Raw genomic sequence first — 27,717 nt, 5'->3', positions numbered from 1 at the left:
AGAATGGAAGATGCAAATGAGATTGTCAATTTGGTAAATGTCACAACTTTCTAAGGTTATGAATGAAGAGGAATTTCCGATCTGATCTTCGATACCTTAATGTGCGATATCCCAAAAATATATAGAGTGAAACGTTTCCTTCATCCCTTCATCCCTTGATGATAAAGTCGTTGGTTGAATCCCGTATGTATGTATGCACTTTGTGAACCCTTACAAAGGGACCAAATCAAAAGTGAGGCATGTAACGGGCTTTGTATGAATCTGTAAAACAGTCTTAACTTTTTCTTCAGATGTAGCTTAATTAGCGTCATTCTGTTTTTTTTAGGGATGTGGTAACATATGGGAAATGACCCTTTTCATGTGTAGTGAGTGTATATAAAGTACCGAGTAGGACACGCGAAGCGACTACGACTAGTAAATGGAAAGAGAAGAGAGAAGAGATTATGTACTTTGCGTAACGATTGTACTCTCTCTTGCACGTATATTCTCTTTCGCTCATCTAATCTTTTATGCCGAGAGAGATTATTAATTTTGAACAAGAGCTGCAGTTGTGAGAGCAAAAAACAAAAAACACGCGCACCATTCGATGACCCCGTCTTTTCAGGATTTCTTTTCGTAATTTTCGCAAAGCCACTTGAAAATAGAAAAAGAGCTAGCTATTCTTCAGACGAGTATCTTACGCAGAATTCAACAAACTAGCGAGAAGGCAGGGGGCGGTAAGCCTCCATTGTATTTTTTTATGTATAAAACCCCCTTCCCGGAAGAGTGGTAACGATCGTAATAATAAATACTCGTACTAAACTGTGTGATTAGACATGTCGTTCAACACTCTCTTCCCCGATCGCGCATCAGGTATTTCAATCACCGCTTCAATCATAACATACAGACATGCCCTTCTCTCAAGCCTGAGAGAAGAAATAGAAATTGGTAAGGCATAACTAACGTACATACTCAGTAATAATGGTTCCTTCCCGAAAGAAAATATCCACGAAAACCCAATCACGAGAAAAAGAACGGGAGAGGGAGTGCTGCGTGTTCAGGACAATTCTACTACTCACATGTCGAGATGAGCAGGTACCTTTTTAACCCCCCACATAATCTCCCGGTACCTCTCTATCTAGGATCAGGCATAGATATCAAGGATTGCATACTCCCATTGCCATTGCCATTCCCATCCCCTACGAGTATCTATGAGAGAGTATTCTCCTTTACATAGAGACATAAAAAGAGATTCCCACGACTGACAGTCCATAGTTCGTACGTACGACAAAATTCATCAAACACATGTGTAGATGTACATACTCCAACCGTCATGATCCAGACTTTCACATCCAGAGATCTCGCCTGCCCGTATTTAATCCACACTTCAATCTAAAACTTATCTTTCCTCGTGTTACCATGCGCAGGATTTTGGGGTATCAGTACTGGTCTTAACCCACCAAGTCTGCTCGTCAACGTCAGTTGTCCATTAAGAGTCTTTGTGCCAGAGAGCGAAGAAGCCAACGTCGTTGCTTGTCTCAATGGAGTCGTAGATGTTGACGACGATGCCTTAGCCGAACAAGTAGCAGCCGATTTGGATTTGGGGTCGAAAGCGTATCGTTGGATACGTGACATCACTGCGCCACTGTTACTACCATGTCACACAACGTCAGTATTCTAGCCTTGAGTGTAACGTGGGAATCACACACCTGCTGTTCGATGCTGATCGAGCGGAAACAGTAGCCAGTGGAGCAACCTGGGGATTTTGTATATGAAATGCAGGTCGAAGCTTGACACATATCCCCATTATACGAGTAGCGTACGTCTATAATTACAGGTGATCAGATGTTTGATTTGGAACTACAAAGGGACAGCTGACATACCCTGATATGTGCCGATGTTAGGCCCTCCACACTCTTGAGATCCTTCTCATCTACATCGACGACGCCCGTCAACACGATAACCCGAGAGACAGGGTATAAAAGACTCACTAGTAGGCATGGTAGCAGCGATATACTGCAAAGTACCATCATCGATTCGAGGGGCATTCTTGTTTTTCGCTATGACCTGCATACCGGATTCTATCAGCTGAAGTAACAAAGAGTGTGGGAATATACTTGCAGAGTCTCTCATCTTCTCTAAAGCTTTTAGGCAAGCTTCTACTGGAGAGGCAGTGTCATCTCTATCCACCTCGATAGGCCTCTGTTTTGTTCTATTTACACCTTTGATCTGTGCGTGACCGGGTTTAGGTATAATCGCGGTCCCGATTTCCTTTCTTGCAGTTTTCCGTTTCTTAATCATTAAAGGCAAACCATCGTCTCCATCTTCTTTTTCAGTAGCGCTATCATCAATTTGGATAGGATCACCTTCATCTTCCGGTCGGTATTCTTCGTCGGTATCCCCCCAAGGTGAATCGTCAAATTCAGCTACTTCAGCCAGAATTTGTTGATGTGATCTTTTTCTAGCTATTGGATTGGAAACTTTTTGAGCGAATGAATCGATTTGAACCTGAGTCTTTGATCCTTGTCTTTTCGGCGCACTGTTTTTCGCAGTTGTCTTCTTACGCGGTGATGCCTGTCGGAAATCCATATTGAGGCGTTTTGAACCATTCAAATAACTACGAGCTTGTTTGCCCAGCTACATGGAGACAGCTGATCAGCGAGTGCACCTTTGTGATCCGATATCCAAGATAGGCTTACTTGAAGATAAGCATTTGTCCATCCAGCAGCGCTCGCCACGCAAAATTCCTCAAGTGCACCTTCGATAACCAAAGTTTGGATCAACCTCTCGCCTTCCTGTCTACTCCATTCCTTTCCAACTCCAAAGTGTGGATTGTTATCTAGTCCTTTTCCAGAACTTCCTCTCACACCCTTGAAACATTCAGCAGCATTGATTATGGTAATCTTGTCATCCCTTCCGAAGGCTTGTACCAGCTTGATCACGTTGACTGCATCCGCTGTGACGTCTTCGGTTGTAAATACGTTACCATCTCTGCCCAAGCAGACATCGCATCCTTGATTACAGTCAATAGGAGCGAAAGTCTCGTTGAAGAAGGATAGCACTTGAGAACGTCGGCAATCCGCTTTATTGCTACAGTATCGTAAGACTTCGTTCATAGAAGCTTTCTGTCGTTCCTTCTGATCTCGTGAAAGGTTTTGATCTTGATCAATCTGGTTGAGAACCCTTTTCCCGTCTATCCGAAAACGTCAGCTTGCTCATACAAAGAGAGTAAAGATCTGGCGTTGGGCTTACCTCCAAAAGTATAGTCTGGTTGACGTAACAAAGATTAGCTTCATATATACCCAGCAGATAGGGAGATAGGTTTGTGCTCACACAAGATACAAGTAGATGGTTTTCCGTCTCTTCCAGCTCTACCTGTTTCTTGGTAATAACCTTCTAGTGATCTAGGAAGCGAATGATGTATGACGAATCGTACGTCTGGTTTATCGATACCCATACCGAATGCTATCGTAGCCACTATGATTTCGAAATGATGTTCTTGCCATCCTTCTTGAATTTTCCTTCTATCACCTTTACTCATTCCAGCGTGGTAATGATGTGCTTCTAATTCATGATGATCCCTTAAATCCTTTGCTAGATTTTCACAACCATCTCGGGAATTACAATAAATGATGCCCGAAGCTTGTTCACCTTGGGTCCTGACGAAGGCTACGATCTCATCGATCACTTTCTTCGTTTTTGGTCGGACCTCATAATGCAGGTTGGGGCGATTGAACGATTGTCGCAACACTGAACAACCTTTTATGCCTAAAGACCGAATGATATCTTCTTCCACCTTGTTTTGTGCTGTAGCGGTCAGAGCCATAATTGGTACTCCAGGATAGTCTTTTCGCAAATCACCTAGGCGTAGATCTACACCACCATGTTATCAGCATGTCAGCTAGAGCCGACCTATTAGATAAAAGCAATCAAGCTTACAGTCTGCTCGGAACTGATTTGGGAATGATCATCAGCAACAATGTCTTACACCCGTAATCACATTGACTCACGTCATGACCCCATTGACTGACGCAATGTGCTTCGTCGATCACAAATCTAGCCAACCTATTTCTCCGCAACAAATTCCTTAGAATCGACTTGATATGTCCTCCCATAGTCAGCATTTCCGGTGTGACATACACCACTCTGGTGTATGGCTCAGGTCGATTGAGTTCTTCATGAGCGTCGTTCTTATCCTTTTGGGTCATATCTCCAGTATAAGCTATTGCTGGTATATTGAGTCTACATAGATGTCGACTTTGATCGTTTATCAAGGAGATCAGAGGCGATACTACGAATGTCACTCCACGGGTTCTACCCATTTGACAGACTGCAGGAAGTTGATCTACGATCACGGCCCCAATTAGCTGTCTTCTATATGATAGCAAAATTAAGTCACTCACATGTCAAACTTTTGCCTCCTCCGGTAGGCATAAGAACGAAAACTGCACGCAGAGTTTCATCAGTAATACTACGATATATTCTGTTATCTGCTATCAACTCACCATCTTTCCCGGCCATAGTCTCGTTAATCGCCTCTTTCTGATGTTTCCGGAAATTGGGTAGTTTGAACATTTGTCTTAGTTTGGTTTCGACTTCTTTCGTCCAGGGATATGTCTTCTCTACCACTATCGTTCTCTGCTGAGCCACTTGCACAGGTAGTGGCTTGCGCGCAGATGATGATGGACCTGGCCCACCTATTGCTGATCTGGCTTGTGACGCTTCGACACGAGGTGGGAGGTTTGACGTTGAATGTATGGGAGATGAGAATATTTCTTCGGCAGCAAGATCTTGTATTTCTGCTATTGCAGCTGATTTGGATGGAGGTTGAGGTTGTAAATGTTTATTACGGCTCGATCTGGGAGGAGGTGTGATGGCTCTTGGCGGTGGTGAAGAAGGTGGTATCAGCATTTCATTTATATCAGCTTCTTCAGGAAACCCTTCTTCTGCCATTGCGATATCGTAATCATCATATTCTGGAGGTGGAGAAGGTGCTCTGCGAGGTCTGGAAGGTCCAGCTTGAGGTGCCTCAGAAAGCTGCAAGAACCCGTGCGATCTACTTTGTGGTATCGGAAGAGGCTCAGAATCATCGCTCGATAATCCTTTTGGACGTCTTTCGGTCCATTCTCCTAGGATTGTTCTAGGTCTACCAGATCCTATTGTATCGGGAGTAGGATAGTCGTGTTGAGCAATAGAATACGATGTGGAGCCCGAGGATTGAGGTGCTTGCAGTCGGGCAGCAGGAAGATTGACAGCGGGAGATTGTCTTCGAGCCGTCATCTCGGCTTTGAGAACATTGATTTTCTTAGTTTTGAATTCGCTGAAATAGAGTAAAATACATTTTCAGCTTCGAGCGAGCGAGTACGCTGTAGCAACGGATCCAGTAACTCACATGTTCTCATCGATAAAATCGTCATCCTCTTCTTCAGCCTGATATCGGCCCATAAGTATCCCCATTTTTCTATCTTTCAATGCATCTTTCTCTTCCATTATTTTCACTATTTCTTCCGCTAATCTCTCATTTGACCACTGCACATGCATGTCAGCGATCCTCCTTAATCACTATATTTAGCATTGTGGTACTCACTGAAGCGAACTTGGACGGTTTACCCATAGTACTGACTGATCCTACAGGTGTATTCTCCTTTCCCTTGCCCTTACCATCCATAAACAAAGGTGATCCGACTGCAGAATTAGGTGTCATGAGATGATTAGGCTGTAACCTCGATCCCACTTGACGGACATTGGAATCAAAGTATGATGATGATGAAGAGGGAGAGGCGTTTCCTGCATGAGAAGGGAGATTGTTGGCTGAAAATTATTCCAAGTGTCAGTTTGGGTCGATTTGTATCGAACCGGGTTGACGATGAGATAGGTGGCAACTTACTTTGACTTTGTTTTACTCCTGGCATATTCAACGACTGATGATGCCTCGAAGTAGTAGATGACTCGGTAAGTGGTCTGGCAAGCTTGAATAGCCCCTGTCGTATATAATCGTCAGACTCGTTAAGAAGGCGGGAGTTCTTATAATGACTCACTGGAGTTCGTACACCGTCACCTGTCCCGTTATTAGTGATCGCGTTATTGTCCATTTGTCGCTGCTTCCTGGCCAATACATCGTTCAAATTGGTCCTGGGTGTTGACATATCCCTAGTTGATCCTGCTGTTCGCTGATATTATAGGAGACTGAGGCGCATAGTCTTTGAATGAATAATATTGTATTCTCGTAATGAAAAGGAGAAGAAAGTAAGTTGACAAATGAAGATGCAAAGAAATTGGGAAATTGGAGTAATCAAACGCGTCGAAAACATGACAAAATCACAAAGAATCACTTTGATTGCAATCTTACGTAATATTCATCAATAGCAACAATCCTAATGAAGATGGAGGTCGTCCAAAAAAAGTTGATCATCTTCTTCTATGGATCAGATCCTCTCTTCTATATAGTCTGCATAAGTCCAAAAACAGATCAAAGCTATGTCGATAGCATCGTCCTCCTCTAGGTGTATGAGGACCTTCCTCTCTCGATCTGTCAAACATAACTCCTTACGGCCAGTGTCGAAGAAGCTCAGAGTCGAAATCCCTCTATTCCTATTACCATCTTTAACGAAAAGATACCAATCTACTTCATCTGATAATTCACCGAAACAACGAGATAAAGAACGATATAACTTCAACACTTCATTGAGCTGGTCGGAATCTCCTGATCCTGATGTACGTGTAACCTCTCTTCTATCGTCGATAATGAACGTGAGCTCGGGATATATATGTCGAACTCGGCTGACTGACATGATGATTTAGCATGTTCATTGGAGAAGAGTTACAGCTGCAGAGCTAACTTCTCGTAAAGAACCTCCTACAAGAGTGAAAATGTTAGTCAGAGACTTTATCGATGATAGTTTATATAATGTGAGATTCCCATCCCCATTCCTATATCTCGAGCTGAGACAAAGCAAGAGATTTAGCTAATGATATCTATGCTTCTCATGAATCCCCCTCACTCGCTCTTTAGCCACATTACGGTTATTTCTCTAGAAACGCAACTATATTTACACCACCAAAGGAAGGATTCAATTTCTCTTCTTTTCAAGATACAGCTGCCTTTCAAGAAGCCGTAGCTGAGAGATACGAAAAAGAATATGGATTAGAACCTACTACTGGTCAAACAGGTGGTTTAGGTAGACAGGTTTGGCATACACCCACAGAATTATTCAAGGTGTGTTTCCAGTAATTCATATACTAATCACCATACCTTTCGAGATTGGATGCCAGTCCAAACGTCAAGATGCTGATCACATTCGCCCTTGCCACAATCATAGCCATACTACGCACGTATACTTCTCACAGCAATACTCCAATCATACAAATTAAATCATTTCCCACATGAACCTCTAATCCTGTATGAAGTAGGAGCTGGAAACGGTTCATTCATGATAGATTCGTTATCCTATTTGAAAGAAAATCATCCTGAGATATACGAAAGGACTCAATATCGAATCATCGAAATTTCATCTTCTTTAGCTAAAGGTCAAAGAGCCCGTGCTGAGAAGGAAGGTTTCGGTGATAAAGTTGAAGTTATAAATTCAGACTTCTTCAAATGGGAAGGTAAAAAAGATGGTGAAGAAGCTTGTTTCGTTGTTGCTTTGGAAGTTTTTGTGAGTCTCTTTTAAGGTTGAGCGCATTCTGAGCTTTGTTTGAAAGGAGAAAAAGTAGCTTGTCTTTGTTATAGTCGGTGGCAGTCGAAATGCCCCAGAGCTGACATCGACTATGTATCTAGGATAATTTCGCCCATGACATGATTCGATATGACATTTCAACACTTACACCATTTCAAGCAGTAGTAGCCATCGATGCCTCCGGGGACTTTTCACTTCTTTACGAACCTGTTAATGATCCTTTAATAAGAAGAGTATTAGCTTATCGAAGATTATTACCACCTTCTTCATCAACTTCACCGCCATTTTCAACACCTTTACTTTATTCATCTTTACTCCGATCTTTATATTCCAGTTTACCTTTTTCACCTAATTTATCTGAACCAGATTTCATACCTACGAAATCCATCTTGTTTATGGAGAGATTAAGGGAGAAATTACCTGGACACAGATTATTAGTAGCTGATTTCGATCAATTACCAGATGCTGTACAAGGTAGGAATGGTCCGGTAGTACAAACTAGATATGGTGGAAGTATGGTTCCTTGTGAAACCTTTTTAGTCAAACAAGGTTATTTCGATATATTCTTTCCGACCGGTGAGTATCGGATTTTCTTGCATACCAAATCGCGGAGCATGATATCCCTAGGGCATTTATTGGGATTTAGCTGATCTACGTTCGTTGTCAATAGACTTTGAATTACTCAGAGACATCTACTCGGTCATTATGAATTCACCTTCCCAATCTCTATCATCCACTTCCCTCCCTTCTTCTACTTCTACATCATCAATGCCATCGTCCACCCCTACTTCCGCTTCAGTCCCTTCAAGGTCGAAATCAAGTCCAGTGGGACTTCAAAGAGATTTCTTCTCAGGTGTGAGAGGGTTCAGAAGACGTCAAGTGAACATATACACTCATTCCGAATTCACAGATAAGTTTGGCGAGAAAGATACCATCAGTAAAACGAATTTGAAAAATGGTGAAAATGTCATGAAAGTCATGTATGGCAATGCCAAAGTCATGTTTTAGCTTTGGGTCGGGAAGACTAGTGGTTAGCATACCCTTGACGGACGGGATCGGAATAGAAGTACTCGATCTTATCGGATATTCTGGTAGAACTAGATCACATCTGTAGTCTACTGCTGAGGACAAAAACATGAGCGGTCAGGAGATTCATAGATATTGCTTTGTGAAACACTTTATACCGTTGTTCAACATTATACCCAGCATGTACCGTGAGCTCGGATATGCTATCATTGCACTATACCTCTGTTGATTTGTTACGGTACATATGTCATGTATATTCATAGTAATCATTACTTAGCGTCGTTTATCTGGCTATATTCCTCAGTGACAACCTGAAACGATTATGATACTATACGGGCGTATCAACAAGGAACATTTACAACGTATATCTAAACTTGAATCCGAATATCAAAACCTCATTTACATGGAATAGTTATCTCTTACACCTCTTCTTCTCACTCCTACGACTACAGGTTGTCTCGCGGTACCTCTAGCTTCCTCTTCAAAAGTCAATTTTTTAGCACTCTTCTTCCTGATGTCTTGTCCATGTCCATGGCCATGGCTTGACAACGAGGAAGTCTTGGGAGCATTTTGATCTTGAATCATCTTTTTCATGATGATTGGAGTAGCGATTTTCTCTGCTGAGCTACTTGAACTTTCTTCTTCTTCTTCTTGATCATCTCCAATATCAAGTTCACGATCGTTAGATTCGTATCTGGTTTTCTGACGATGGTGACTTTGTTGATGATGATGTTGATTCTGAAGTTGATTTTGTCTCTTTTCGTCTTTCCTAGTCCCTCTGATATTCGAAGAACCGATATCCAAAACTGGTGTTTTTCTGATTTCTCTTTTGGGTGTTAACCTATCTCTAGCTCTTTCTCTTTCAAATTCTATTTCATCTTGTTCCCGATCATATCGTCTATCATAATCTCTTCTCTTATACGTATTCATCGAATTTGAATTTGAGTTTGAATTTGAATTTGAATTTGAGATCGAGGTCGATATCAGACTTGTCTTTTTCTTTTTGGAAGTGGAACCATGTTTACTTGAACTTCCATTCCGTTTCCAAGATAAAAATTTATCTAAAATGAATCTACCCAACCAACCTGCACTTAAACCCATAACAGTACCCACACCAATGACTCCACCTACGAAAACGTACAACGGGTAAAACGCTTCCACGATTTGGAGGACTACGCCCAATGGAGCTGATATGAATGATCTATAAAATATCTTAGATGTTATCGCAATAGGATAGAATAACACCAAACAGATTTCTTTGAGAATGTATAACAGGTTTAATAAGAGTGGTAATGGAATTGCTAATAATGTGATTAACAAATAGAAAGGATATATTAAAATACCTGTTATAAATCTGAACCAACTCGTTTCGTTTGATTGAGGTAATACAGTAGGTAATGGATTGGGCAATTGTGGGAAACCATATGGTAAATGATTTTGATTTTGATTTTGACCGTTATGCGAATTGGAATGTGATTGTGGATAACTCATCAAAGAATCCATGGATGATCTCGATATTGATGATCTGATTGAATTCGTGGTCGGTAAATGTGATAATATCTCAGTTTCATCTGATCTTGTAAGAATCTGGAAGATCAGATACAATGCTACCACGTATACTATAATGGACAAATATAGTCACAGTGAATATCAGCTTGAAATCAAAAAGACAGTGAACCAAGCTGAGGGACTCAATGGAAACAGCACTCACAAACGACAACAATGGGTGAAGTAGGTTCATCCCTCTTTTTCCTTTTACCATTTCTTCGATTATCAATTATTGACTCTTCACTATCATCCCAATCACCCATGGATCTAGTCGTTGAACTGTGTGAAAACGATCTTGTAGTGTTCGTATTCATTGATCCAACTCTCGGGCGAGACAAGGATTGAGGTAGTGGAGAAGGTGGAGTAGGTATTCTCGGTGGTATAGATGACATTGCTTGTGTATACCGTGTGCAGTGGGGTATACACGATGTACCCAGTTTCAGCTGTGCAGCTTATGATATCTTCAAGTGATGTATCTACTGCTGGTGGGTGATAGACGCATTCATGAGTTACAAGGAATGTGGTGAAAGCAATTTTAGGTGATAGACCTTCTGTTTGGTGTTGGGAAAGTGTGACGTTAGGTTTTTCGTTGAAATTGGAATTCCGATGATCGACGTGTTTTCATGTATTTCTAATGGGGGGTTCGATGTTTTCTCCTGTTCTTATCTTGTATACATATGTCGCCCTGGTGTCGTTTTGAAGACAAGGTCTGCTGGAAGACTGAAGGTATAGTATAGTGGAAGTCGATGAGAGTGAAGAGTAGTTGGAGTGATGCAGCAATCATCCCCTCTTTCCACAATGGTCCTATATATATATATACATTCCACAGTACTCTAGTGATGTTTGATCACAGTTGTCACCCCTCCAGTCAGATGGGGTCCCCAAACAGCGTGTCAATTACGTAATCTTCAATACAGTCAATAGCACGGATCACCCGAATTTTCGAAGCGAAAAGATTGGAATCATTCACAGATAACGAGTCAATAGAGTAATTGTACATCATATATAGCTGTAAATTTCACAACTCTACCAGAATATCTCACCCCTCCTCCCCACATCCACTTACACGATACATTCCATCGCACAATGGCTGCTGAACAAGACTTCACAAAGCGAAAGTTATGGGGGTAGGTGGTGATCTTCTTATCTTTCCGTTAACCACTCATGGAGATGACAAGATATATCGCTGATAGGCTTGTAGTGGTCGATTCACCGGCTCGACCGATCCTTTGTAAGTGATTCCTTAGACCAGAACGACATAAACGGGACTCATCCATATTCCCTCTCTATAGAATGCACGAGTTCAATCAATCTCTCAAATACGATAAGCGAATGTACGCAGCAGATGTCAAAGGATCCATTGCGTTCTCAAAAGCTTTGTTAAAAGCCGGTATCGTCAATGAACATGAACAAAAAGAGATTGAAAGAGGATTGAAGGTTGTCGAAAGTGAATGGGCTGAAGGCAAGGTGAGTATCTGTCTTGGCTAATGACTTCCCTTGTTAGATCTCTTTTCCTGGTGGATAGAGGTCCAAGCAAGCATTTACCTGGAATTCAAGCGTTCTTTGATTGTGGTGTTTTTGGAATCTGTATGAACATGAGCTAACGAAGAAAGCTGCCTTAGTTCGCTGTTCAACCTGATGACGAGGATATTCACACCGCCAACGAAAGACGATTATCCGAGATAATCGGTAAAGATATTGGAGGTAAATTACATACTGGTAGAAGTAGGAACGATCAAGTTGCCACGGATATGAGAATCTGGCTTGTAAGTATCCTCCCAAATTCCAGATGGGCAAACCATTTGGGACGAATACCATGTTTGCAACTGCAGCTGATAATTCATCATATTTCAAAGATGGAAGAATCTACTATTATCGAAGGATATTTGAAAGATTTCTTGAATGTGATGGTATCCAGAGCTGAAAAAGAAGTAGATGCAGTCATGCCTGGATATACACATCTTCAAAGAGCTCAACCCGTTAGATGGTCGCACTTATTATTATCACATACACAATCATTCTTATCTGATTTAGAAAGACTTCGTCAATTACAACCTAGAATTTCAGTTTTACCTTTAGGTTCAGCTGCTTTAGCTGGTAATCCTTATTCACTCGATCGAGAGTTGTTAAGAAAAGAATTGGGATTCAATTCAATCGGTGAAAATTCAATGCACGCTGTTGCCGATAGGGATTTCATCGTTGAATGGTTACAATGGGCTAGTTTATTACAAATTCATATGAGTAGAATGGCAGAAGATTTAATCATTTATTCAAGTGCTGAATTTGGTTTTGTTCAATTAAGTGATGCTTATTCGTGAGTCAATCCTTCTAAATATCTCACCTCTCTCTTCTTCTCCTTTAAGGAACTTACATTCCATATGGTTTTTATTCAGCACCGGATCATCCATCATGCCTCAAAAGAAAAACCCCGATTCATTGGAATTGCTTCGTGGTAAATCAGGAAGAACATTCGGTCAAATGGCAGGTTTCATGATGTTCTTGAAAGGTGTTCCATCAACCTATAACAAAGATCTACAAGAAGACAAAGAACCTTTGTTCGATGCTGTTGATACTATCTCGGCTGCTTTGAGAATCGCAGAAGGAGTCATCGCTACTTTGACCGTGAGTGGAGTGTTTCCGGCTATATGACTCTATCTTATGGGATCGTCATTGTTCCTTCAGATGTTCACTTCGTTCACACTCGCCTTACTATATCCCTGCATTTAATCTGAAAAATGAATCAAGCTAATCAATTTGTCCCCAACCACTCATTATCCCACAGATCAACCCCGAGAAGATGTTCGCAGCACTTACCATGGACATGTTGGCGACTGACGTTGCTGATTACCTCGTTCGAAAAGGAGTACCATTCAGAGAAACACATCATATATCAGGTCGATCAGTAGCTTTGGCAGAACAGACTAAAGTACAAATCTCAGATTTGGCTTTGGAGCAATGGAAAGATTTAAGTGAACACTTCACTGAAGATGTACATGATATTTTCAACTTCGAAAATTCAGTTGAAAAAAGAAATGCTATTGGTGGTCCAGCTAGAATCATGATTAAAAGACAAGTCGAAGTTGCCAGACAAAGGATTGGTAACTAGTCAAGGTGGATAAGGTTATATTCAACATGAGGAAGAAGGAAGGGAGCTTGTCTTGTGTGAATCACATAATATCGATAGAAAGGAAATGGTCATACACTGTCATACTTTTCAAAGTAGGGTGGAAGCCTTTAGTTAGATATAAATAGTAGTCGAAATGCACTTCTTCAATTCTGATTATACGCTTGTTTATCCCATCATTATCATCAAAAGCAGGGAACCCTTCAAATGTCGACAAGCTGCTTAACATTTCTCCTATATGCATGGTTTATTCGATCCAACCTAAATCACCTACTGTACAACTAGCGTCACGGTGAGAACAATGCTTTGTACAAGAGATCGGCCATCCATTCTTTCCGCTCTGGTATTACTTCCTATTTTTTTATTCCCACCAGCTGTCTTCATAATTTGATATAGTCACGAGTATGTATCGTCCAATACTCCCTAAATCCTATCATCATAAATCCATTCTAAGCAGCCCATGCACTTTTGATAGCACCAATTTGATTTTCCCACCAATCGGTCCTACCTTTCTCTTCATTTTCAACGACTTTCACTAATCTTCCACCACCAAATTCTCTTTCTCTCCATAATTCTTTCAATCTTTGTTCCGCATCACACCAAAACACTTTCCATTTACCGTCTTTTGTTTTTACGAATCCACTTGATCTTTCAAAATACCATTTATTAACTGGGTTATCTGATCTACTTCTCCAAACTAAATCTCTACCTTTACCCACACCTCTGAGAGATCCAATAGAAGGATTCGAAGCATCTAATAAACCTAATCCATACGTCTCATCACGTAATGCTACCCATAAGAAATCGACTGTTCCATCTCCTTGATGTGATGGATGAACGGCAAATTTATCGAGATAACAGATAGGTTCTTGTTCTTGTTTTAGTTCTTGTCCTCCTTCTTTCTCGTGGATTGTATTCTTTCCTTCTAGCGTGCATATCGCTGCACCTGCGTAATCACCCACGACGATGACGAAATCCAAATCATTTTCTAATCTTTTCCAAAAATTATTTTCGTCCAGCTTCCTTCTGAAAGAAGTCTCTAACAATTTCGTTAATTTAACTTTATCTACTTCTTCCATTGATCTTAATACCCTTACTGGTAAACCTTTTCTGATGATCGTAGGAGTATCCCTTGTTATTCTACCTTCTGATTCTACCAATAGAGCATGTGGTAGAGAAGCTGAATAAGAAGGTTTGTTCGTTATCAGATTGGCTATCATAGCAGCTGGTGATCTATGTGAGACGACTAATGCAGAAGATTCTTTTGGCATATGTTCCAGACATCCTCTCGCTAAAGATAGATTAGACAGGGAAGTAGGATGTGTTTCTTTCCATGATGTATCAAATGTTCGATTGATATACTGAAATTCTGATGCTAGATTGATTGATAAATGTGGTAATCCATTTCTTGCATATGAAGGTATACCACCTTCACGGTTGATTATAAGTAATCTCAATGGTGTTAGATCAAATTGACTTGCTGAGGTTGAAGTTGACGACGAGGTTGAGGTTGAGGTTGAAGTTGAAGTTGATGCGATATTCTGTTGTTCCAAGTTGTTGGTACCGTTTATACCCATAGAATTAGCCAAAGCCGATAAGACTTTATTTGAAGATATTCTTCTTGATCTACAACCTTCATCTAAAGCAACAGGTAATAAAACTGGTATTTCACCTTCTTGAACTGCTCTTCTGACATGATCTAAACCTTCTTCTTCTATAAAAACGTCTTCATTCGTATTTGCAGTTGTATTTGTATTTGTATTTGTATTTTCACCGAGATCGTTCTTATGTATTCTAGCTACAGTTGAGAATATTGGTCTTGCTATTGATCTATGTCTTGATAGAAAATGTACTACACGTTCAACTTCATGTCTGACTATTGTACGTTGACGTTGAGCTTCAAATCTATCTTTTGATTCTGTTGAAGGTAAATCATCTCTATCAACAACTATAACACTGACCAAACCCAATTTCTGTAAATGTGCCATTCCCCTACATATCGAATCTAATTGTGCATCGGTGAATGGTCCTTGGATTTTCACTAATGCAGGTCGACGCAATATCGGATTTAGTAGTGAATTCACAAGTGGATTGGGATCAGGTGTAATTCCTTTCGTTGATGTTGATGTATCTGAAGGAACACTTTGTGGTGAGAGTATATCGGTCTCTGAAGGCGGTGGTGCAAAGGATGATAGGTAAGAACGAGAATCTCGTACGGAAGGTGAAGCTTGCAAGATGGAAAGGATGAAATCCTGTATTTACATGAATGAATCAGTGAATCAGCTATTTCAAGAAGCTACACAGAAAAGTAAATACGTACATTATCTTCACTGGCTATATCACGAAGTGTTTGAGAATCGTGTTTATACCTTTTATGCTGCATTAGTCGTCAGCGAGAGAAGTGATACATACAAGCAAGGTGAGTAAATCAACTCACTATGACGTTTGTATTGGTCGTCGCCCCTGCTCGAGTAGCTACAGCTAACGCTCGCCCCCTTACAGGTGACAGCAAAGCCCTTACAGCTGACCTCATGGCTTGTTGCTCAGATAACAGTGGAGGGGTCTTCCAGAACAGAGAAATGATTGAACAAGAGGTGACGTAGAGGAAGAGTAAATTTCAACTAATATATGTCGAAAAAGCACGAATGAATTAACCGAGTCAAAAAGTTGATAGATAAAGAGTGGAGGAATTCAATTAGTGGAAAATGGGGAAATGGGAATCGTTTAAGCCGCCGGTATATATATCTTATATGTAACGAGGTATCATACGTATCAACAGAATCAGAGACTGAGAGGCTCATGACTGAGAGAGCGTATCACATCAAGGATATATACAAGTTACCATGCATGCATTGGAAAGGAGATACTATGAATGATCGATGTTTTCGCTTTCCACCACTCCCCTTTCCTACCGGTTTCCTACCGGTTTCCTACCGGGTTACAAAAACCATTGATTCTCATAATTGATCACTACCACCTCTTAAAGCGAGAACTAGATGAATGACAGCTCCTGCGTTGATCTTATAATCTTGAATAGCTTTATCATCGGCCCTAATCAATATGCCGAATTGAAATAATCAGATACATATTTCCATCCTTTTTTTGGTTATATCGATTGTGAAAAATGAAAGAAATGCTTACATAGCTTTACCACCGAAAATCAAACGCTGTTGAACAGGTGGGATACCAGCTTTCTCTTCTACTCTTTCTTTCACTTTGTTGATCTGTAACCATGAGTTAGAAGCTATATCCATATGTGAGATCGAGGGGAAGAGGACTGACTGTCATATCGGGTTGAACGTCAATATCGACCTTCAGACGACATATCAGCTATCTCACTACCGTCTGGATGATGCTTGGGGAATAGCTTACTTCTTTACCTGTAAGTGTCTATACACAAACAACAAGAACAATAACATCATCATCAGTATACGTGTGCCAACCGAACTTGAAGAAGAACTTGTGGAGGGAAAAGGAAAGATGAATCACTTTTACTTTAACGATCATATTGCTATTTCCTCCTTGTTCAATTTATGGATTGTCTTTCTGTCTAGTCTCTATTCAAGTATCGCGTTCTAGTGGTGATCTATCTTTCGAGCGATCAATCTATTGTGGGTAACGATCTTGAATAGAGGAGAAGACTGAAAGAAGAGAATCCCAAGCTGAAGTCATTCATGTTCTATTGTCATTTTCAGGGTAAATAAAGACGGAGGTGGAGGGTGTCCAGTGGCAAATAACCATAATACGCGACTAATCTTCTCCTTTTCGATATCATTTCACTCTTCAGTCCTGTATAGAACGTTCCTACTCGCCAGCATAGAGCATCAGCAGCTGGTCCACTACAATATCTTAAGGGATAGGAAATTTAAGATGCCTACATGGGCTACTGAACCCAAGACTGTCAGTAAGGAAGAAAATCCACCTGCTAAAAAGAAGAATCAGGTTAGTGCGGATGACTTTCTCCCTTCTTCTGATGTTGAGAACGAAGGTCCATATCAGCGAATGAAATCATACTGACACACTTTTCTGCATAGAAAGATTCTGGTATACTCTCAAGACATACTTCAGAAAGTAACAAGAACTCCCAAAGCAAGACGAAGAAAGCTTCTTCTCGTTGTTCTTCTTCCTCCAAGGATATAACATCTGAAGGAAAGAAGGGTGATGAAATTGAAATTGACGAATTGGAGGAGACCCCAAGGAGAGGTAAGCTGAATTCTGGATATCTAACTTCGGAACGCCGCATTCAGTTCATGCACGTCACATCTTCAGGTCATTTCGGTATGCTCGACTCCATCATTCCCCCTACCTTCCGAGCCAATAAAACAATTCCAGCATCTTCGTGTTCCAAAACCTCTTCTCGCAAGAAATCAGCTTCTTCCTCTAAAAAGACCAAGCCGGCTCCTAATGATCCTTCGAATTCTCTAAAATTCACTAAGTCCGATCCTGGACCCTCTACTAACAGGAAAGGTAGAAAATCAAAAAAGACAAGTGAAAGGAAAGGGAACGATGATATTCAAGAAGAAGATGATGGGTGTTATGATCATCAAGGATTCTGGATATCTACTCCTAGACCTCTTCCTTCACAAAAGGATAATGAGAAACCTCTGGGGGAAGCAGGGGATCAAGTCGCTCACAATGACGCTTGTATCGATGAAACAGCACACGATGATAACGGTCAAACCACTCCACCAAACAGAGGTACAAGGAAAGAGATATACACATCTCCACTTACTCCTCCTTTGACCGATCTTCGAACACCTGCTTTCCAACGTAATGCATTTGTCCAGGATCCTCAGACAAAGGCAGACTATGCAATACCACTACTACCACCTCAAACCCATTTGGTCTTCGGTAAAACGCACTTGAAAGATATTCCCCTTCCCGCTTATTATCAACATGAAGAAATGTCGAAAAAGGAACCACTCTTCCTACCTATGTCTCCCGACACTCAAGATATCGACATACCCCTTCCATTTGCGATTGAACAGTCTGAAGAAGAGGAAGAAATGGTAGAATACCCTTTGAAAAGACCCACTACTCGCAGAGCTACTGATAGAGTACAAGAGCCGTATCTTTCACCAACTGATTCTCCAGAACCAAATGGAATGTTTGGAGCCATTCCAGCGCCCAATATCCTGATCAACCGACTGACGGAAGATGGGAAGAAGAAGAAGAGAGACAGTCGCAAAGACCGACAACCGTACAACGTGGAGAAGTCCCATCTGCGAGCAACGTCTCGTTGGAGGGATCCTTTTCTCCATATTCCGATCTCAAGTGATGGCGTACCTGCTTCCGCTCTATCAGAACTCTCAGATCCCGCACGATCTCCTTTGAGCGAGGACTTCGAACTTATACCTAATAGCAGTGATGAGGAAACTGCTCCTCCGGCCCCCTTCATTCTCAGCACACTGTCAACAAACCCTGGTCCCCCTTCTCGACGAGCTCAAAACAAGAGTAAGTCAACTTCTCGCAAAACAATTACATATGGGAAAGGTAGATCTCATGCTTTTCGACATGGAATCCCACTTCCCCATGCCACATCACAAAATCTCACCTTAGGTCATCACGCTCCAAGCCCATCATACCATGGTGCGAAAAGGAAAGGTTCTACTAGCATTTGGCCTAATCCATCATCTTCCTCATCAGGACCTGACGGTGTTGACGCTCTCGAGCTTGACCAAGACCAAGGCGATCACACTGATGTCCACTCCAGACCCAGGAAGAAGAAACGTACCTGGACCAGAAATGGTCCTAGACCTGATGAACGATTGAACGGATTGTTTGGTGAAGTAGAAGCTCGGCCTTATCGATATCGCCACAGAAGAAGTAAAAAACATCGTTACCCTGTTACCTCAGTATTCAAAATTGTAGAACGGCAAGAAGAAGGGGAGGATGAATATGTTGATATGGATCATGATTCATCTAGAAGAAGGGAGAAAAGGAGAAAGAGGGAAATTGAAAAGCGATATCGAGTTGAAGGAAGGGATGAAGGAAGATTGCAGATGTCTAGAAACAAATCTTGTCAGCCGAGAATTGACGGGTAAGTCGCCGAGCCATTTTTGTTTATGAACGTCGGCTTACCACTAGACTTACAGATATCTGGAGCAAGTCAAGAAGACTCTTACCCTGCCCAAGAAAGCTCTCCACGACTCGAAAGCAGCTCGGGCCCGTAGCTACAAGCGATTAAGAGGTGTACCTGGCTATGCCTCCAAGCCCATCGATACTATCCCATATAGTGAATATGTGGCTAAATACAAACAGCCACTCTCGTCCAAATCGAGTTCATCAAGTCAACCCACACCTAAAGATTGGATTGGTGGCAGGGTGAACGAGCTCATTGCTGCTGGAAGAAAAGCAAGATTCGAATTGGCTATTCGAAAGCAGAGGCCTAATATTCGAGATATCACACCTCGATTACCACTGGTTCCTCTCAAACCTACTCAAGATGATCCCCAAAACGAAGATGAGATTGACGCAGAGCCTTCTCGTCCGATTCGAAGAAGGGGACCATCTCTTGGATTACCTCTTGCCAATAAAATACCGAGATTACCGTTCACAGCGAAGGACCCGAATTCCAGTGGTCGTGTAACCAAGACGTCAGATTCCACAGAAAGCTCCCACCCAAGAGCACCCACTTCTGTGTTGAGGGACCTGTTCCCTCCTCCAATATTACGGTCTAATAGAAGAAAGGAGATGCCTTCAGCGTTCAGACAGTCTAATGATCCGCCGGAGCGTAACTTTGCAAGTCAGATGATAGCGCTCAGCGAAACACCTCCATCGTTGCCGAGAGACCAGGAAGATCATGTCGCTAGAGATGATCCAATCGTAGACTATACACAAGGATCTCAATTCCCATCTGAAGATACAACTGACATCGTCCTCCCTCTGAGTACCACCGCGGAACCCGCTTTCCAAGTTCCCCAAGACGCTGAAAATCGACCGTCGCTTCTTTCACAATCGGAGACGCCCTCGCAATTTTGGAAAAGGCTCGACGTAATATACCCTCCCGATGCAGAAGCGAAGGCACCATTTCCGCATCGGGAGGACATAGCTCCAGAGCTCACTCAGGGGCCAATCCCTATCACTGCCGATCGTGAAGAACAAAGACTAAACTCAAACGTTGATGCCCCTCGCCAATCTGAGATTGGATCAGACGTTCCACCTCTTCCAGCGTCACAGCTACAGTTGGATTTCGAGGCTTTAGCAAACAAAATTGATCCTTTAGATCTGAGAATGTTGGTACAGGAACTTGATCAGCAAGAAGCAGACAGAATTAGCAAGAAGAACAGTCGATCTCGTGATGTTAGTCAAAAGCATCGGAGCAAGACTAGGTCAATTCAACCTTCTCAGCAAGTTATCGCAAGAGAAGCTCCGAGCAATTCGCCTACAAAAGGTCCTCCCAATGAGATAACCCCAGATCTGCAGAAATCAAGCATCGTCAATTATGCCGAGCGTCATCCTTGTGTTGTAGGTTCTTCTGCCGCAAGTCGCAGGATGAGTGGGATGGAAGTCACGGAGCACCTCCTTCAACGTGCATTACTTCCTGCAGTGGTACAGAGCTTCGACAAGACCTTTGTCAATACATCGAAACGTGGCGCTTCAGCAGATGGCCTGGCAGGACATCTTTCGAGGAAGGATGTTCGAGAAGAGAGAGCCAAGAGGATCTTGGAGAAAAGAGAGAATCAAAAGGCTAAAGAGAAACAAACAACGCTTAACTTCAAATCGTCGCAGCCTCTGTCCAAACCAACGGCAGAAGTAGCTCAACATTCCTCTTCAGAAGAGGAAGAGGAGATTGAACAAGTTGAACCGCAACGTCCGTTACCCCCCAAGACGCTCAGTGAGGCCTATCTACCTGTTCATCCTCCTCCATCTGCTCAACCTCGCGTGAAAAAGAGAGATTCGGCTCCATCTAAGTTCAATCTGGGTAACAAACCGGTAGTCAAGTCTTTCAAGGACGCCAAGCAGCCTAGTGCTCAAGCTTTAGCGGAGAGAAACCAAAGACTTTCCAGAGATGCATTAGGAAGCAGCAAGTTCGATTTCGTCTTGTATCGCGAATGTACGAGCTGACTTTGACCCATTGATGATAGTCTTCGTTCCACCCGTTGGACCAAGTCAAGTTTCTCCAGGCCAAAATCGGCAGATCTTCTTAGAACCTACTCAATTAGGCACTCAATCTACTCAAGCACCACCCGCAGCTCAAAGATCTCGATCATCACAAAGTGGATTTGATACCAGGGACGATGGTCTGACTCAAGCCAGAAGTAAACAATGGAGATCAGGACGTTCAGAACACGAGTGTCTCAATCCCACTCAAGTGGGAGAGACTGAGGCAGGTCTCGAACTAGATTATAAGACGCAGGCTTCCAGACGCGAACACAGTAGATCGCAAAGAAAAAATCAAGGTGGTAATCCGTTCAAAGATTATTTGACGGTATTTGAAGGTCCGACACAGTTGGACCCAGATCCTACCCCGTCGAAAAAGGTTGGAAAGTTGGATGATCCAAGAGAGTGTGAGAGTGAACGGAGAAAGGGTAAGAGACATATGTCTACCGCTGATTGGAAAGAGTCACAAGATGGCTAAGAATCGGCAATTCCATCGTTAACGAAACAGACACAAGAATAGTTTGTGTTGTCAGAGTCGCGATATCATCATGTAGAACATTGTACTAGTATCGACATCGGGTATACAGATCCCAATCATGTGAGATGTGTATCGAAGGATGTGTGTACATAGAGAGTCGAAATGATAATGAGTTGTATATAGTAAACCATCATGCATGTCATCAACATCGTTATTGTCATTTATCTAGTGTAAAATAGTGTTCCAAAAAGTTAGATGCTACGATCTTTCGAGCAGGCTTAGTAGATTGTCTGACGAGGGGATGTATATTACAGCGATGACATCAATTTGGCTTGTAAGGGTACTGCCTATATTTCCGTACTCGTTTGTGATGATGTCCAAAATTTTGCAAAGGTCTTGTGTCGCACCAGGATATCGTCGACAAGTCGTCAGATGATCTTGAAGGATTCGAAATTCAATTGCGAGAGATTTGCCATCTCCTCTCTCAATTTGATATCTTTGCGCTGAATCGAGTTTCCAGTTCTTCATTACCTCAAACCTCAAAAGACTTGATTATTGACTTTCATTCAGTCTCTCCATTTCTTCTATCTCTCTATCACCCTCTTTGATGATGTTCGCATTTTCTACTCCACCACCATTACTTAATCCAACACCATCTTGAGCGATATGAGCTATCAATTGACCGATGACTAATCTATGATATGATATACCACGATTTTGTAATTTTCTGATTGTCCCTGAAACTCCCACTACTCTGGGTATGACACTTTTTGATCCTAACACAGTCAGGAAAGTCAAGGCTGACCATATCAACCGATAATAAGGCCTGGCAATTCGGATAAACGTTAATGTCGTAAGTGGAGAATGATAAATAACTATAAATTCGTCGAATTAGATATCATCGTTAGCGTCTAACTTGAAATGAAACAATTGTCATTCAAGGAACCAGTAGCGCCTTTACGATGAAAAGAATAGAAATGAACGGGGCAGAGGGAAAATGGCTCACCCCTAAAACTGCTTGCTACTCTTGCCCAACCTTCATCACCAAAGATATCTTGTATGACACCTCTGACAGCTTTATAAATCGCTTGCGATCCTTCATCTCCTAACCCCAATACCGGTTTACCGGCCGGAACAAGGAACGGTATCGTAGGAGTCTGCAGTATTTCATCGTCTTCTGAGTCTGAATCATCCGCTTCTTCCCTGTGTTCCGGAGCGGGCAAGGGAGTTGAGATGGAAGGAGTTTGAAGTGTAGATGTGAATGAAGATGGTACTAGAAATTCAACGAGAAGGTATCGATTCTTGAATCTGACCATTGCGAGGGCAATATTAACTCCGTATGGTCTAGATTACAGCGACGAAGAATGCCAGAAGATACACATGAAATAGATTCTCTATATTGAAAATATGCTTATGACTCTCTGCTCTCCTCATCGATGGAAAAAGTCAGAAATATATGTATTACGTAAGCTTGGGATGCTAGCAGAAAGGGATGAATCACGTGATCAATTTTATGAATGGCAGTTTCTCCAATCCGAAGAAATCTCTTTCTGTGTTTTGTGGGATATCTTGGCGTTTTCTTCTTTTCCTTCTTATCCTCGTTAACTTCGTTTCCAATCTTTTGGGAAGATCTGATCAGCACCAACTTGTCAAGGACACTAATTTAGGCATAGAAGAGCGTGTAGATCAGTTCCTCTTTTTTGCTGTAGAATCTTTGCTCGTGCACCTCGGTGACACCCTAAGGAGCGGGTGGAGCACTGCGGCGGGGACTGTGTCATCGGGTGAAGTCGCATCTCATACTAGCGAGAATCTGTTGTTAGTGTACATCCGCTCCACTACATGACGGGGTATTTGAACCTTTCCGTTGTCAAGTGGAACCATATTTTCACGGAGAGAAAGAAAATAAGAATTATCAGATATGATCGATGTTCTTACCCTTAGTTTTGGTCCCTGGAATATGAACACGACTGCACCATGCTGTTTTACTTTGATTCGGCCGACATGAAAATTTTGATTGGGTTCCGCGTCATCCTAACCATTGTATCGCTATTGCAAAGTACAAATCAATCAAACCAGGCAAAGACCATATGATCAGGCAATGAATGGGTATGGCTTATGTGGGAGAGATGATGCTCGAATGGGTTGTTTTAATCATTTTTCACCGTCAGCGGAAAAACAGGAATTTGTAAGCAACAAACCTGATAGCGAAGAGCGAAGAGTGGATCTCTATTATGCTTCCGCCTTATCCTGCCCAAGGCGACTTGCAACAGTCAGCTGCGGGCTTGCAGCAGCACGAATCAAGTTGGGAACGTTTCGTGGTACTCTGAAATGAAATCTTGGCGGTCCTCTTTTCCATCCGCTTCTTACGGATTGAGGTATTCAGGTTTGTTTCGGGAATTTCACCCGAGAGCCGATAAGAAGCGATCGTCATTCAAGAAGCTTTGGCACCTTGTGCCCTCGATCACCTGCTGCACAGCTCCCACATACCCTCCCCAGGTCATTGGGATCAAGGCATAGGAACAGCGGTTTAGATTCATACAAAGCCCGTAAAGGAAGATCGGACGAAAAAGAAAAAATTGTTTATTTTTATTTTTATTTTTATTAATTCCATTCTTAGGCCTATCAGATAAGGCCATCGCACAATAAAGGGAATCTCAAAGGGTTTTTTTCTACCCTTTACGGAAAACTTCTTTACGGTACCATTTGTCAATATTTTTTGGGTTTATGGGTGAAATTTTAGCATATAAAAACAGCTCCAACATAATTCTGAATTGCATGTATATCCCCCCACCTCCCCTTCCTTTTATTTCATAGCGTCCTTTTCTTTATCAGATAAGAAGACATTCGATCGAATTCGATCTTGACTTTGACGATATGGAATACTCAAACAGTTCGTCTGGTAGACGATTCGATGATCAACCACATTCTCCAGAATCCAGGAAAGAACGACTCCCAGAGAACTTTTACGGAACCGATCCCGATCCACAATACTACGACGATGCCAGCTCGCATGATGAGATGTTGGCCGGTGTAGCTAAAGTAGAAGCAGTCCAAGCAGTCTGGTGAGTACATTTTCATTTCGAAAGATAGATTGACAATCGCTTAATGATTCTGAACATTTATAGGGGTCCTGTCTCTAAGTGGTTCTTGTTTGGAGGGTGAGTTTGTCTCTGACACGGGACGCGTCATAGCTCGTATTCTGAGACTAATGCAACCAACAATGCATCGCAGAATTGCTCTTTCATCATATATCTACTCTCTCGATGGTGTGACCACTTGGCAATATCTCAGTTACGCGTGAGTTTGTCCTTTCTTTCCAGTATATGTATATCCTCTTCTTGTGAAGTGTGTCATCAGTGCGCTCTCATGGAGGTGAAAGTTATCGATTGGAAATGGTCGATCTCCAACGTTAGATTGGGCGTGGGGCGTGTGAAGCGCGTGTTTCTAAAGCTAACTTATCATTGTTATGACCCTTTTACAGAACATCCTCTGTCTTGAAACATTCTGTCTCCGGAACAATCTCAACCGCAAACGCCATCATCATCGCCGTCGGTAAACCCTTGATGGCAAAGCTCGCTGATGTGTGAGTATATAAAATCTCCATCATTGCCGACGAGACTAGTCGTTCTAATTATGCATGTAGCGTTGGTCGAGCCGAAACATTTGTCATTGTGACTATTTTATACGTGGTCGGCTATGTAAGTAGACATTCATCTCGCTCGAGGTTCCACATGAGAGTACTCGACTGATGTATTATTTTAGATTGTTATCGCTACTGCCAATGATGTCAACCAAATTGCCGGTGGACAAATCATCTACTCTTTCGGTTATACTGGTCTTCAAATGCTTCAACAAATTGTTATTGCTGATATGACCAATCTCCGATGGCGGTGAGTGCAGCTTGAACCACTTTGTCATGGTCGTGACTCTGATGCTATTGCCTGTCATGCAGAGGTCTCGTCACCGGTCTTGTTTCTGCCCCTTTCATCATCAATAACTTTGTCTCTGCTGAGATTGCTCAAGGCATCTTGCCCAATTGGCGATGGGGTTACGCTATGGTACGTATTACTCCGCACTGCATCACCAAACTTTCCATTACTGACAGGCATTTTTCTCTCAGTTCGCCATTCTTGTGCCCGTCTCCTTGGCTCCAATCATTGTCACGCTCTTCTGGGCTCAATGGAAGGCTAGAAAGATGAGCCACAACAAAGCCGCCCCCAAGGCTCACAAGTGAGTGAACCTACTATGTTATGACTCCCAGATACATTGGCTGATCGACGGTCTATTCAATAGGCGATGGAACGCAGTGATAGTAGAGGCTGCTCTCGAAATGGATCTTGCAGGTCTCGTTCTCATTGCTGCTTCTCTTGCTTTGATCCTTCTTCCTCTCGGTCTTGCCCCTGCCGCCAAAGGCCAATGGCACAACCCTAGCATGGTGAGCACCCATTGAAAATTAAACCATCAACCCGATCATCGCTGATAATCTGTTCATTTTATGTAGATCGGAATGGTCACCGTTGGTGCTATACTCTTCCCTATCATGCTTGTTTTCGAATGGAAAGTGCCCCGAAAACCCGTTGTTCCCATGAGATGGCTCAGAAGAGGTCCCATTCTCGGTGCTTGTTTGATCGGTTTCTCAGATTTCGTCTCTTTCTATCTTCAATACACCTACTTATACTCGTATGTCATTGATCCTCTGTTCAATTTTTGTTGTATCAAGCTGATTCAGGAATTATTCTCGCGCAGATATGTTTACGTCACCGAAAACTGGAGTTACCGAAACTTGACCTACTTCAGTGCTACACAATCTCTTGCTCTTACCGTCTTTGGTATCCTCGGAGGTCTCCTCATGTATATCACTCGAAGATTCAAGGTAAGTGGTACTGCATTTCCTTTGTTTCAACTGTGTTAGCAAGGGATTGTCTCTGACTCGGATGATGTTTTAAGTGGATGCTCTTTGGTGGTCTTCTCGTCAGACTTCTCGGTTGTGGTCTTATGCTTAAAGCTCGATCTGCTTCTGGTAACACCGCTGAACTCGTCATGTGTCAAGTACTTCAAGGTCTTGGAGGTGGTTTCGCTGCCATCGCCATTCAAGTCTCTGCCCAAGCTGCGGTTGTCCATGTGGATGTCGCCACTGTGACAGCTATGGTTCTCTTGATTACCGAAGTCGGAAACTCTGTTGGCTCAGCTATTGCTGCTGAAATCTGGTCGTCCCACATGCCTGCTGCTCTCGCTAAACACGTTCCAACAAACAACGCTACTCTCCTTGCCGATCTTTATGGCTCAATCACTCAAATCGCTCTCTACCCAGAGAATGACCCTATCCGAATGGGTGCCATTGTAGCTTATCAAGATGTCATGTAAGTCAAGTCGTCTCTCACATGATAAATTCAGAATTGCAACTGATGACGAATGGATAATACAGGTTCAAACTTGTCCTTGGTGCTCTCATTGTTGCCATCCTTCCTCCCATCTTCTGTGTCATCTTCACCAAAGATATCAAGCTCACTCGAGCTCAAAACGCTGTCGACGCTAAAGATTTATCTGGTGAACCCACCGAAGAACCTGTAGCTTACGGTGAAAGACCTATTGCTGCTGAAACTGGCTTACAGACTTCCCAAAGAATCTAAACGCTCGTGCTTGTCACCTCGAAGTGAAACCTCGGGCGAGTAGATATGGGGAATGGCAGCGATGAAAGTAGGGTGTAAGGATTTGGAGACCATCTTCTCATTAGATATCCTTGGACAGCAAGATGGTTTCTTTGTGAGAGGAGAAATGCTTAA

The 27,717-nt window shown here is 42.3% G+C and overlaps 9 protein-coding genes across 9 annotated transcripts; 4 read left to right on the top strand and 5 right to left on the bottom strand.

Annotated features, from left to right (window-relative positions):
• Window positions 1-1,371: 1,371 nt before the first annotated feature.
• On the bottom strand, window positions 1,372-6,125 carry IL334_000956 (uncharacterized protein; the record flags this gene model as incomplete). Its single annotated transcript, XM_062932718.1, has 16 exons — window positions 1,372-1,630; window positions 1,689-1,804; window positions 1,863-1,912; window positions 1,971-2,046; window positions 2,101-2,616; window positions 2,679-3,172; window positions 3,232-3,246; window positions 3,313-3,852; window positions 3,919-3,931; window positions 3,990-4,324; window positions 4,383-4,424; window positions 4,485-5,299; window positions 5,372-5,508; window positions 5,567-5,790; window positions 5,867-5,960; window positions 6,018-6,125. The coding sequence occupies 16 exons, from the start codon at window positions 6,123-6,125 to the stop codon at window positions 1,372-1,374; spliced, it is 3,834 nt and encodes a 1,277-aa protein (XP_062788769.1).
• A 331-nt stretch (window positions 6,126-6,456) lies between these two features.
• On the top strand, window positions 6,457-8,663 carry IL334_000955 (uncharacterized protein; the record flags this gene model as incomplete). Its single annotated transcript, XM_062932717.1, has 6 exons — window positions 6,457-6,693; window positions 6,781-6,888; window positions 6,992-7,195; window positions 7,299-7,634; window positions 7,757-8,231; window positions 8,326-8,663. The coding sequence occupies 6 exons, from the start codon at window positions 6,457-6,459 to the stop codon at window positions 8,661-8,663; spliced, it is 1,698 nt and encodes a 565-aa protein (XP_062788768.1).
• Window positions 8,664-9,080: 417 nt separating this feature from the next.
• IL334_000954 (uncharacterized protein) lies at window positions 9,081-10,621 on the bottom strand (the record flags this gene model as incomplete). Its single annotated transcript, XM_062932716.1, has 2 exons — window positions 9,081-10,300; window positions 10,393-10,621. The coding sequence occupies 2 exons, from the start codon at window positions 10,619-10,621 to the stop codon at window positions 9,081-9,083; spliced, it is 1,449 nt and encodes a 482-aa protein (XP_062788767.1).
• Window positions 10,622-11,315: 694 nt separating this feature from the next.
• IL334_000953 (argininosuccinate lyase) lies at window positions 11,316-13,335 on the top strand (the record flags this gene model as incomplete). The annotated part of the gene is made up of 7 exons (XM_062932715.1): window positions 11,316-11,356; window positions 11,431-11,460; window positions 11,522-11,696; window positions 11,852-11,995; window positions 12,086-12,543; window positions 12,623-12,851; window positions 13,012-13,335. The coding sequence occupies 7 exons, from the start codon at window positions 11,316-11,318 to the stop codon at window positions 13,333-13,335; spliced, it is 1,401 nt and encodes a 466-aa protein (XP_062788766.1).
• Window positions 13,336-13,802: 467 nt separating this feature from the next.
• On the bottom strand, window positions 13,803-15,886 carry IL334_000952 (amino-acid acetyltransferase, mitochondrial; the record flags this gene model as incomplete). The annotated part of the gene is made up of 3 exons (XM_062932714.1): window positions 13,803-15,605; window positions 15,674-15,730; window positions 15,791-15,886. 3 exons carry the CDS (start codon window positions 15,884-15,886, stop codon window positions 13,803-13,805), a joined length of 1,956 nt encoding a protein of 651 aa, XP_062788765.1.
• Window positions 15,887-16,310: 424 nt separating this feature from the next.
• IL334_000951 (uncharacterized protein) lies at window positions 16,311-16,860 on the bottom strand (the record flags this gene model as incomplete). Its single annotated transcript, XM_062932713.1, has 5 exons — window positions 16,311-16,404; window positions 16,495-16,577; window positions 16,636-16,665; window positions 16,726-16,743; window positions 16,843-16,860. The coding sequence occupies 5 exons, from the start codon at window positions 16,858-16,860 to the stop codon at window positions 16,311-16,313; spliced, it is 243 nt and encodes an 80-aa protein (XP_062788764.1).
• A 363-nt stretch (window positions 16,861-17,223) lies between these two features.
• On the top strand, window positions 17,224-21,934 carry IL334_000950 (uncharacterized protein; the record flags this gene model as incomplete). Its single annotated transcript, XM_062932712.1, has 4 exons — window positions 17,224-17,295; window positions 17,388-19,393; window positions 19,449-21,379; window positions 21,441-21,934. 4 exons carry the CDS (start codon window positions 17,224-17,226, stop codon window positions 21,932-21,934), a joined length of 4,503 nt encoding a protein of 1,500 aa, XP_062788763.1.
• Window positions 21,935-22,486: 552 nt separating this feature from the next.
• IL334_000949 (uncharacterized protein) lies at window positions 22,487-23,250 on the bottom strand (the record flags this gene model as incomplete). Its single annotated transcript, XM_062932711.1, has 2 exons — window positions 22,487-22,809; window positions 22,941-23,250. The coding sequence occupies 2 exons, from the start codon at window positions 23,248-23,250 to the stop codon at window positions 22,487-22,489; spliced, it is 633 nt and encodes a 210-aa protein (XP_062788762.1).
• A 1,558-nt stretch (window positions 23,251-24,808) lies between these two features.
• Window positions 24,809-27,564, top strand: IL334_000948 (uncharacterized protein; the record flags this gene model as incomplete). Its single annotated transcript, XM_062932710.1, has 13 exons — window positions 24,809-24,996; window positions 25,060-25,092; window positions 25,166-25,231; window positions 25,416-25,517; window positions 25,578-25,632; window positions 25,697-25,824; window positions 25,887-25,992; window positions 26,055-26,164; window positions 26,228-26,369; window positions 26,436-26,614; window positions 26,681-26,807; window positions 26,882-27,294; window positions 27,360-27,564. 13 exons carry the CDS (start codon window positions 24,809-24,811, stop codon window positions 27,562-27,564), a joined length of 1,854 nt encoding a protein of 617 aa, XP_062788761.1.
• Window positions 27,565-27,717: the final 153 nt, after the last annotated feature.

This window comes from Kwoniella shivajii, chromosome 1 (genome assembly GCF_035658355.1).
Source record: "Kwoniella shivajii chromosome 1, complete sequence".
NCBI lineage: Eukaryota > Fungi > Basidiomycota > Tremellomycetes > Tremellales > Cryptococcaceae > Kwoniella > Kwoniella shivajii.
The sequence above is the reverse complement of the archived record's forward strand: the minus strand, read 5'-3'. Positions and strand labels throughout refer to the sequence as shown.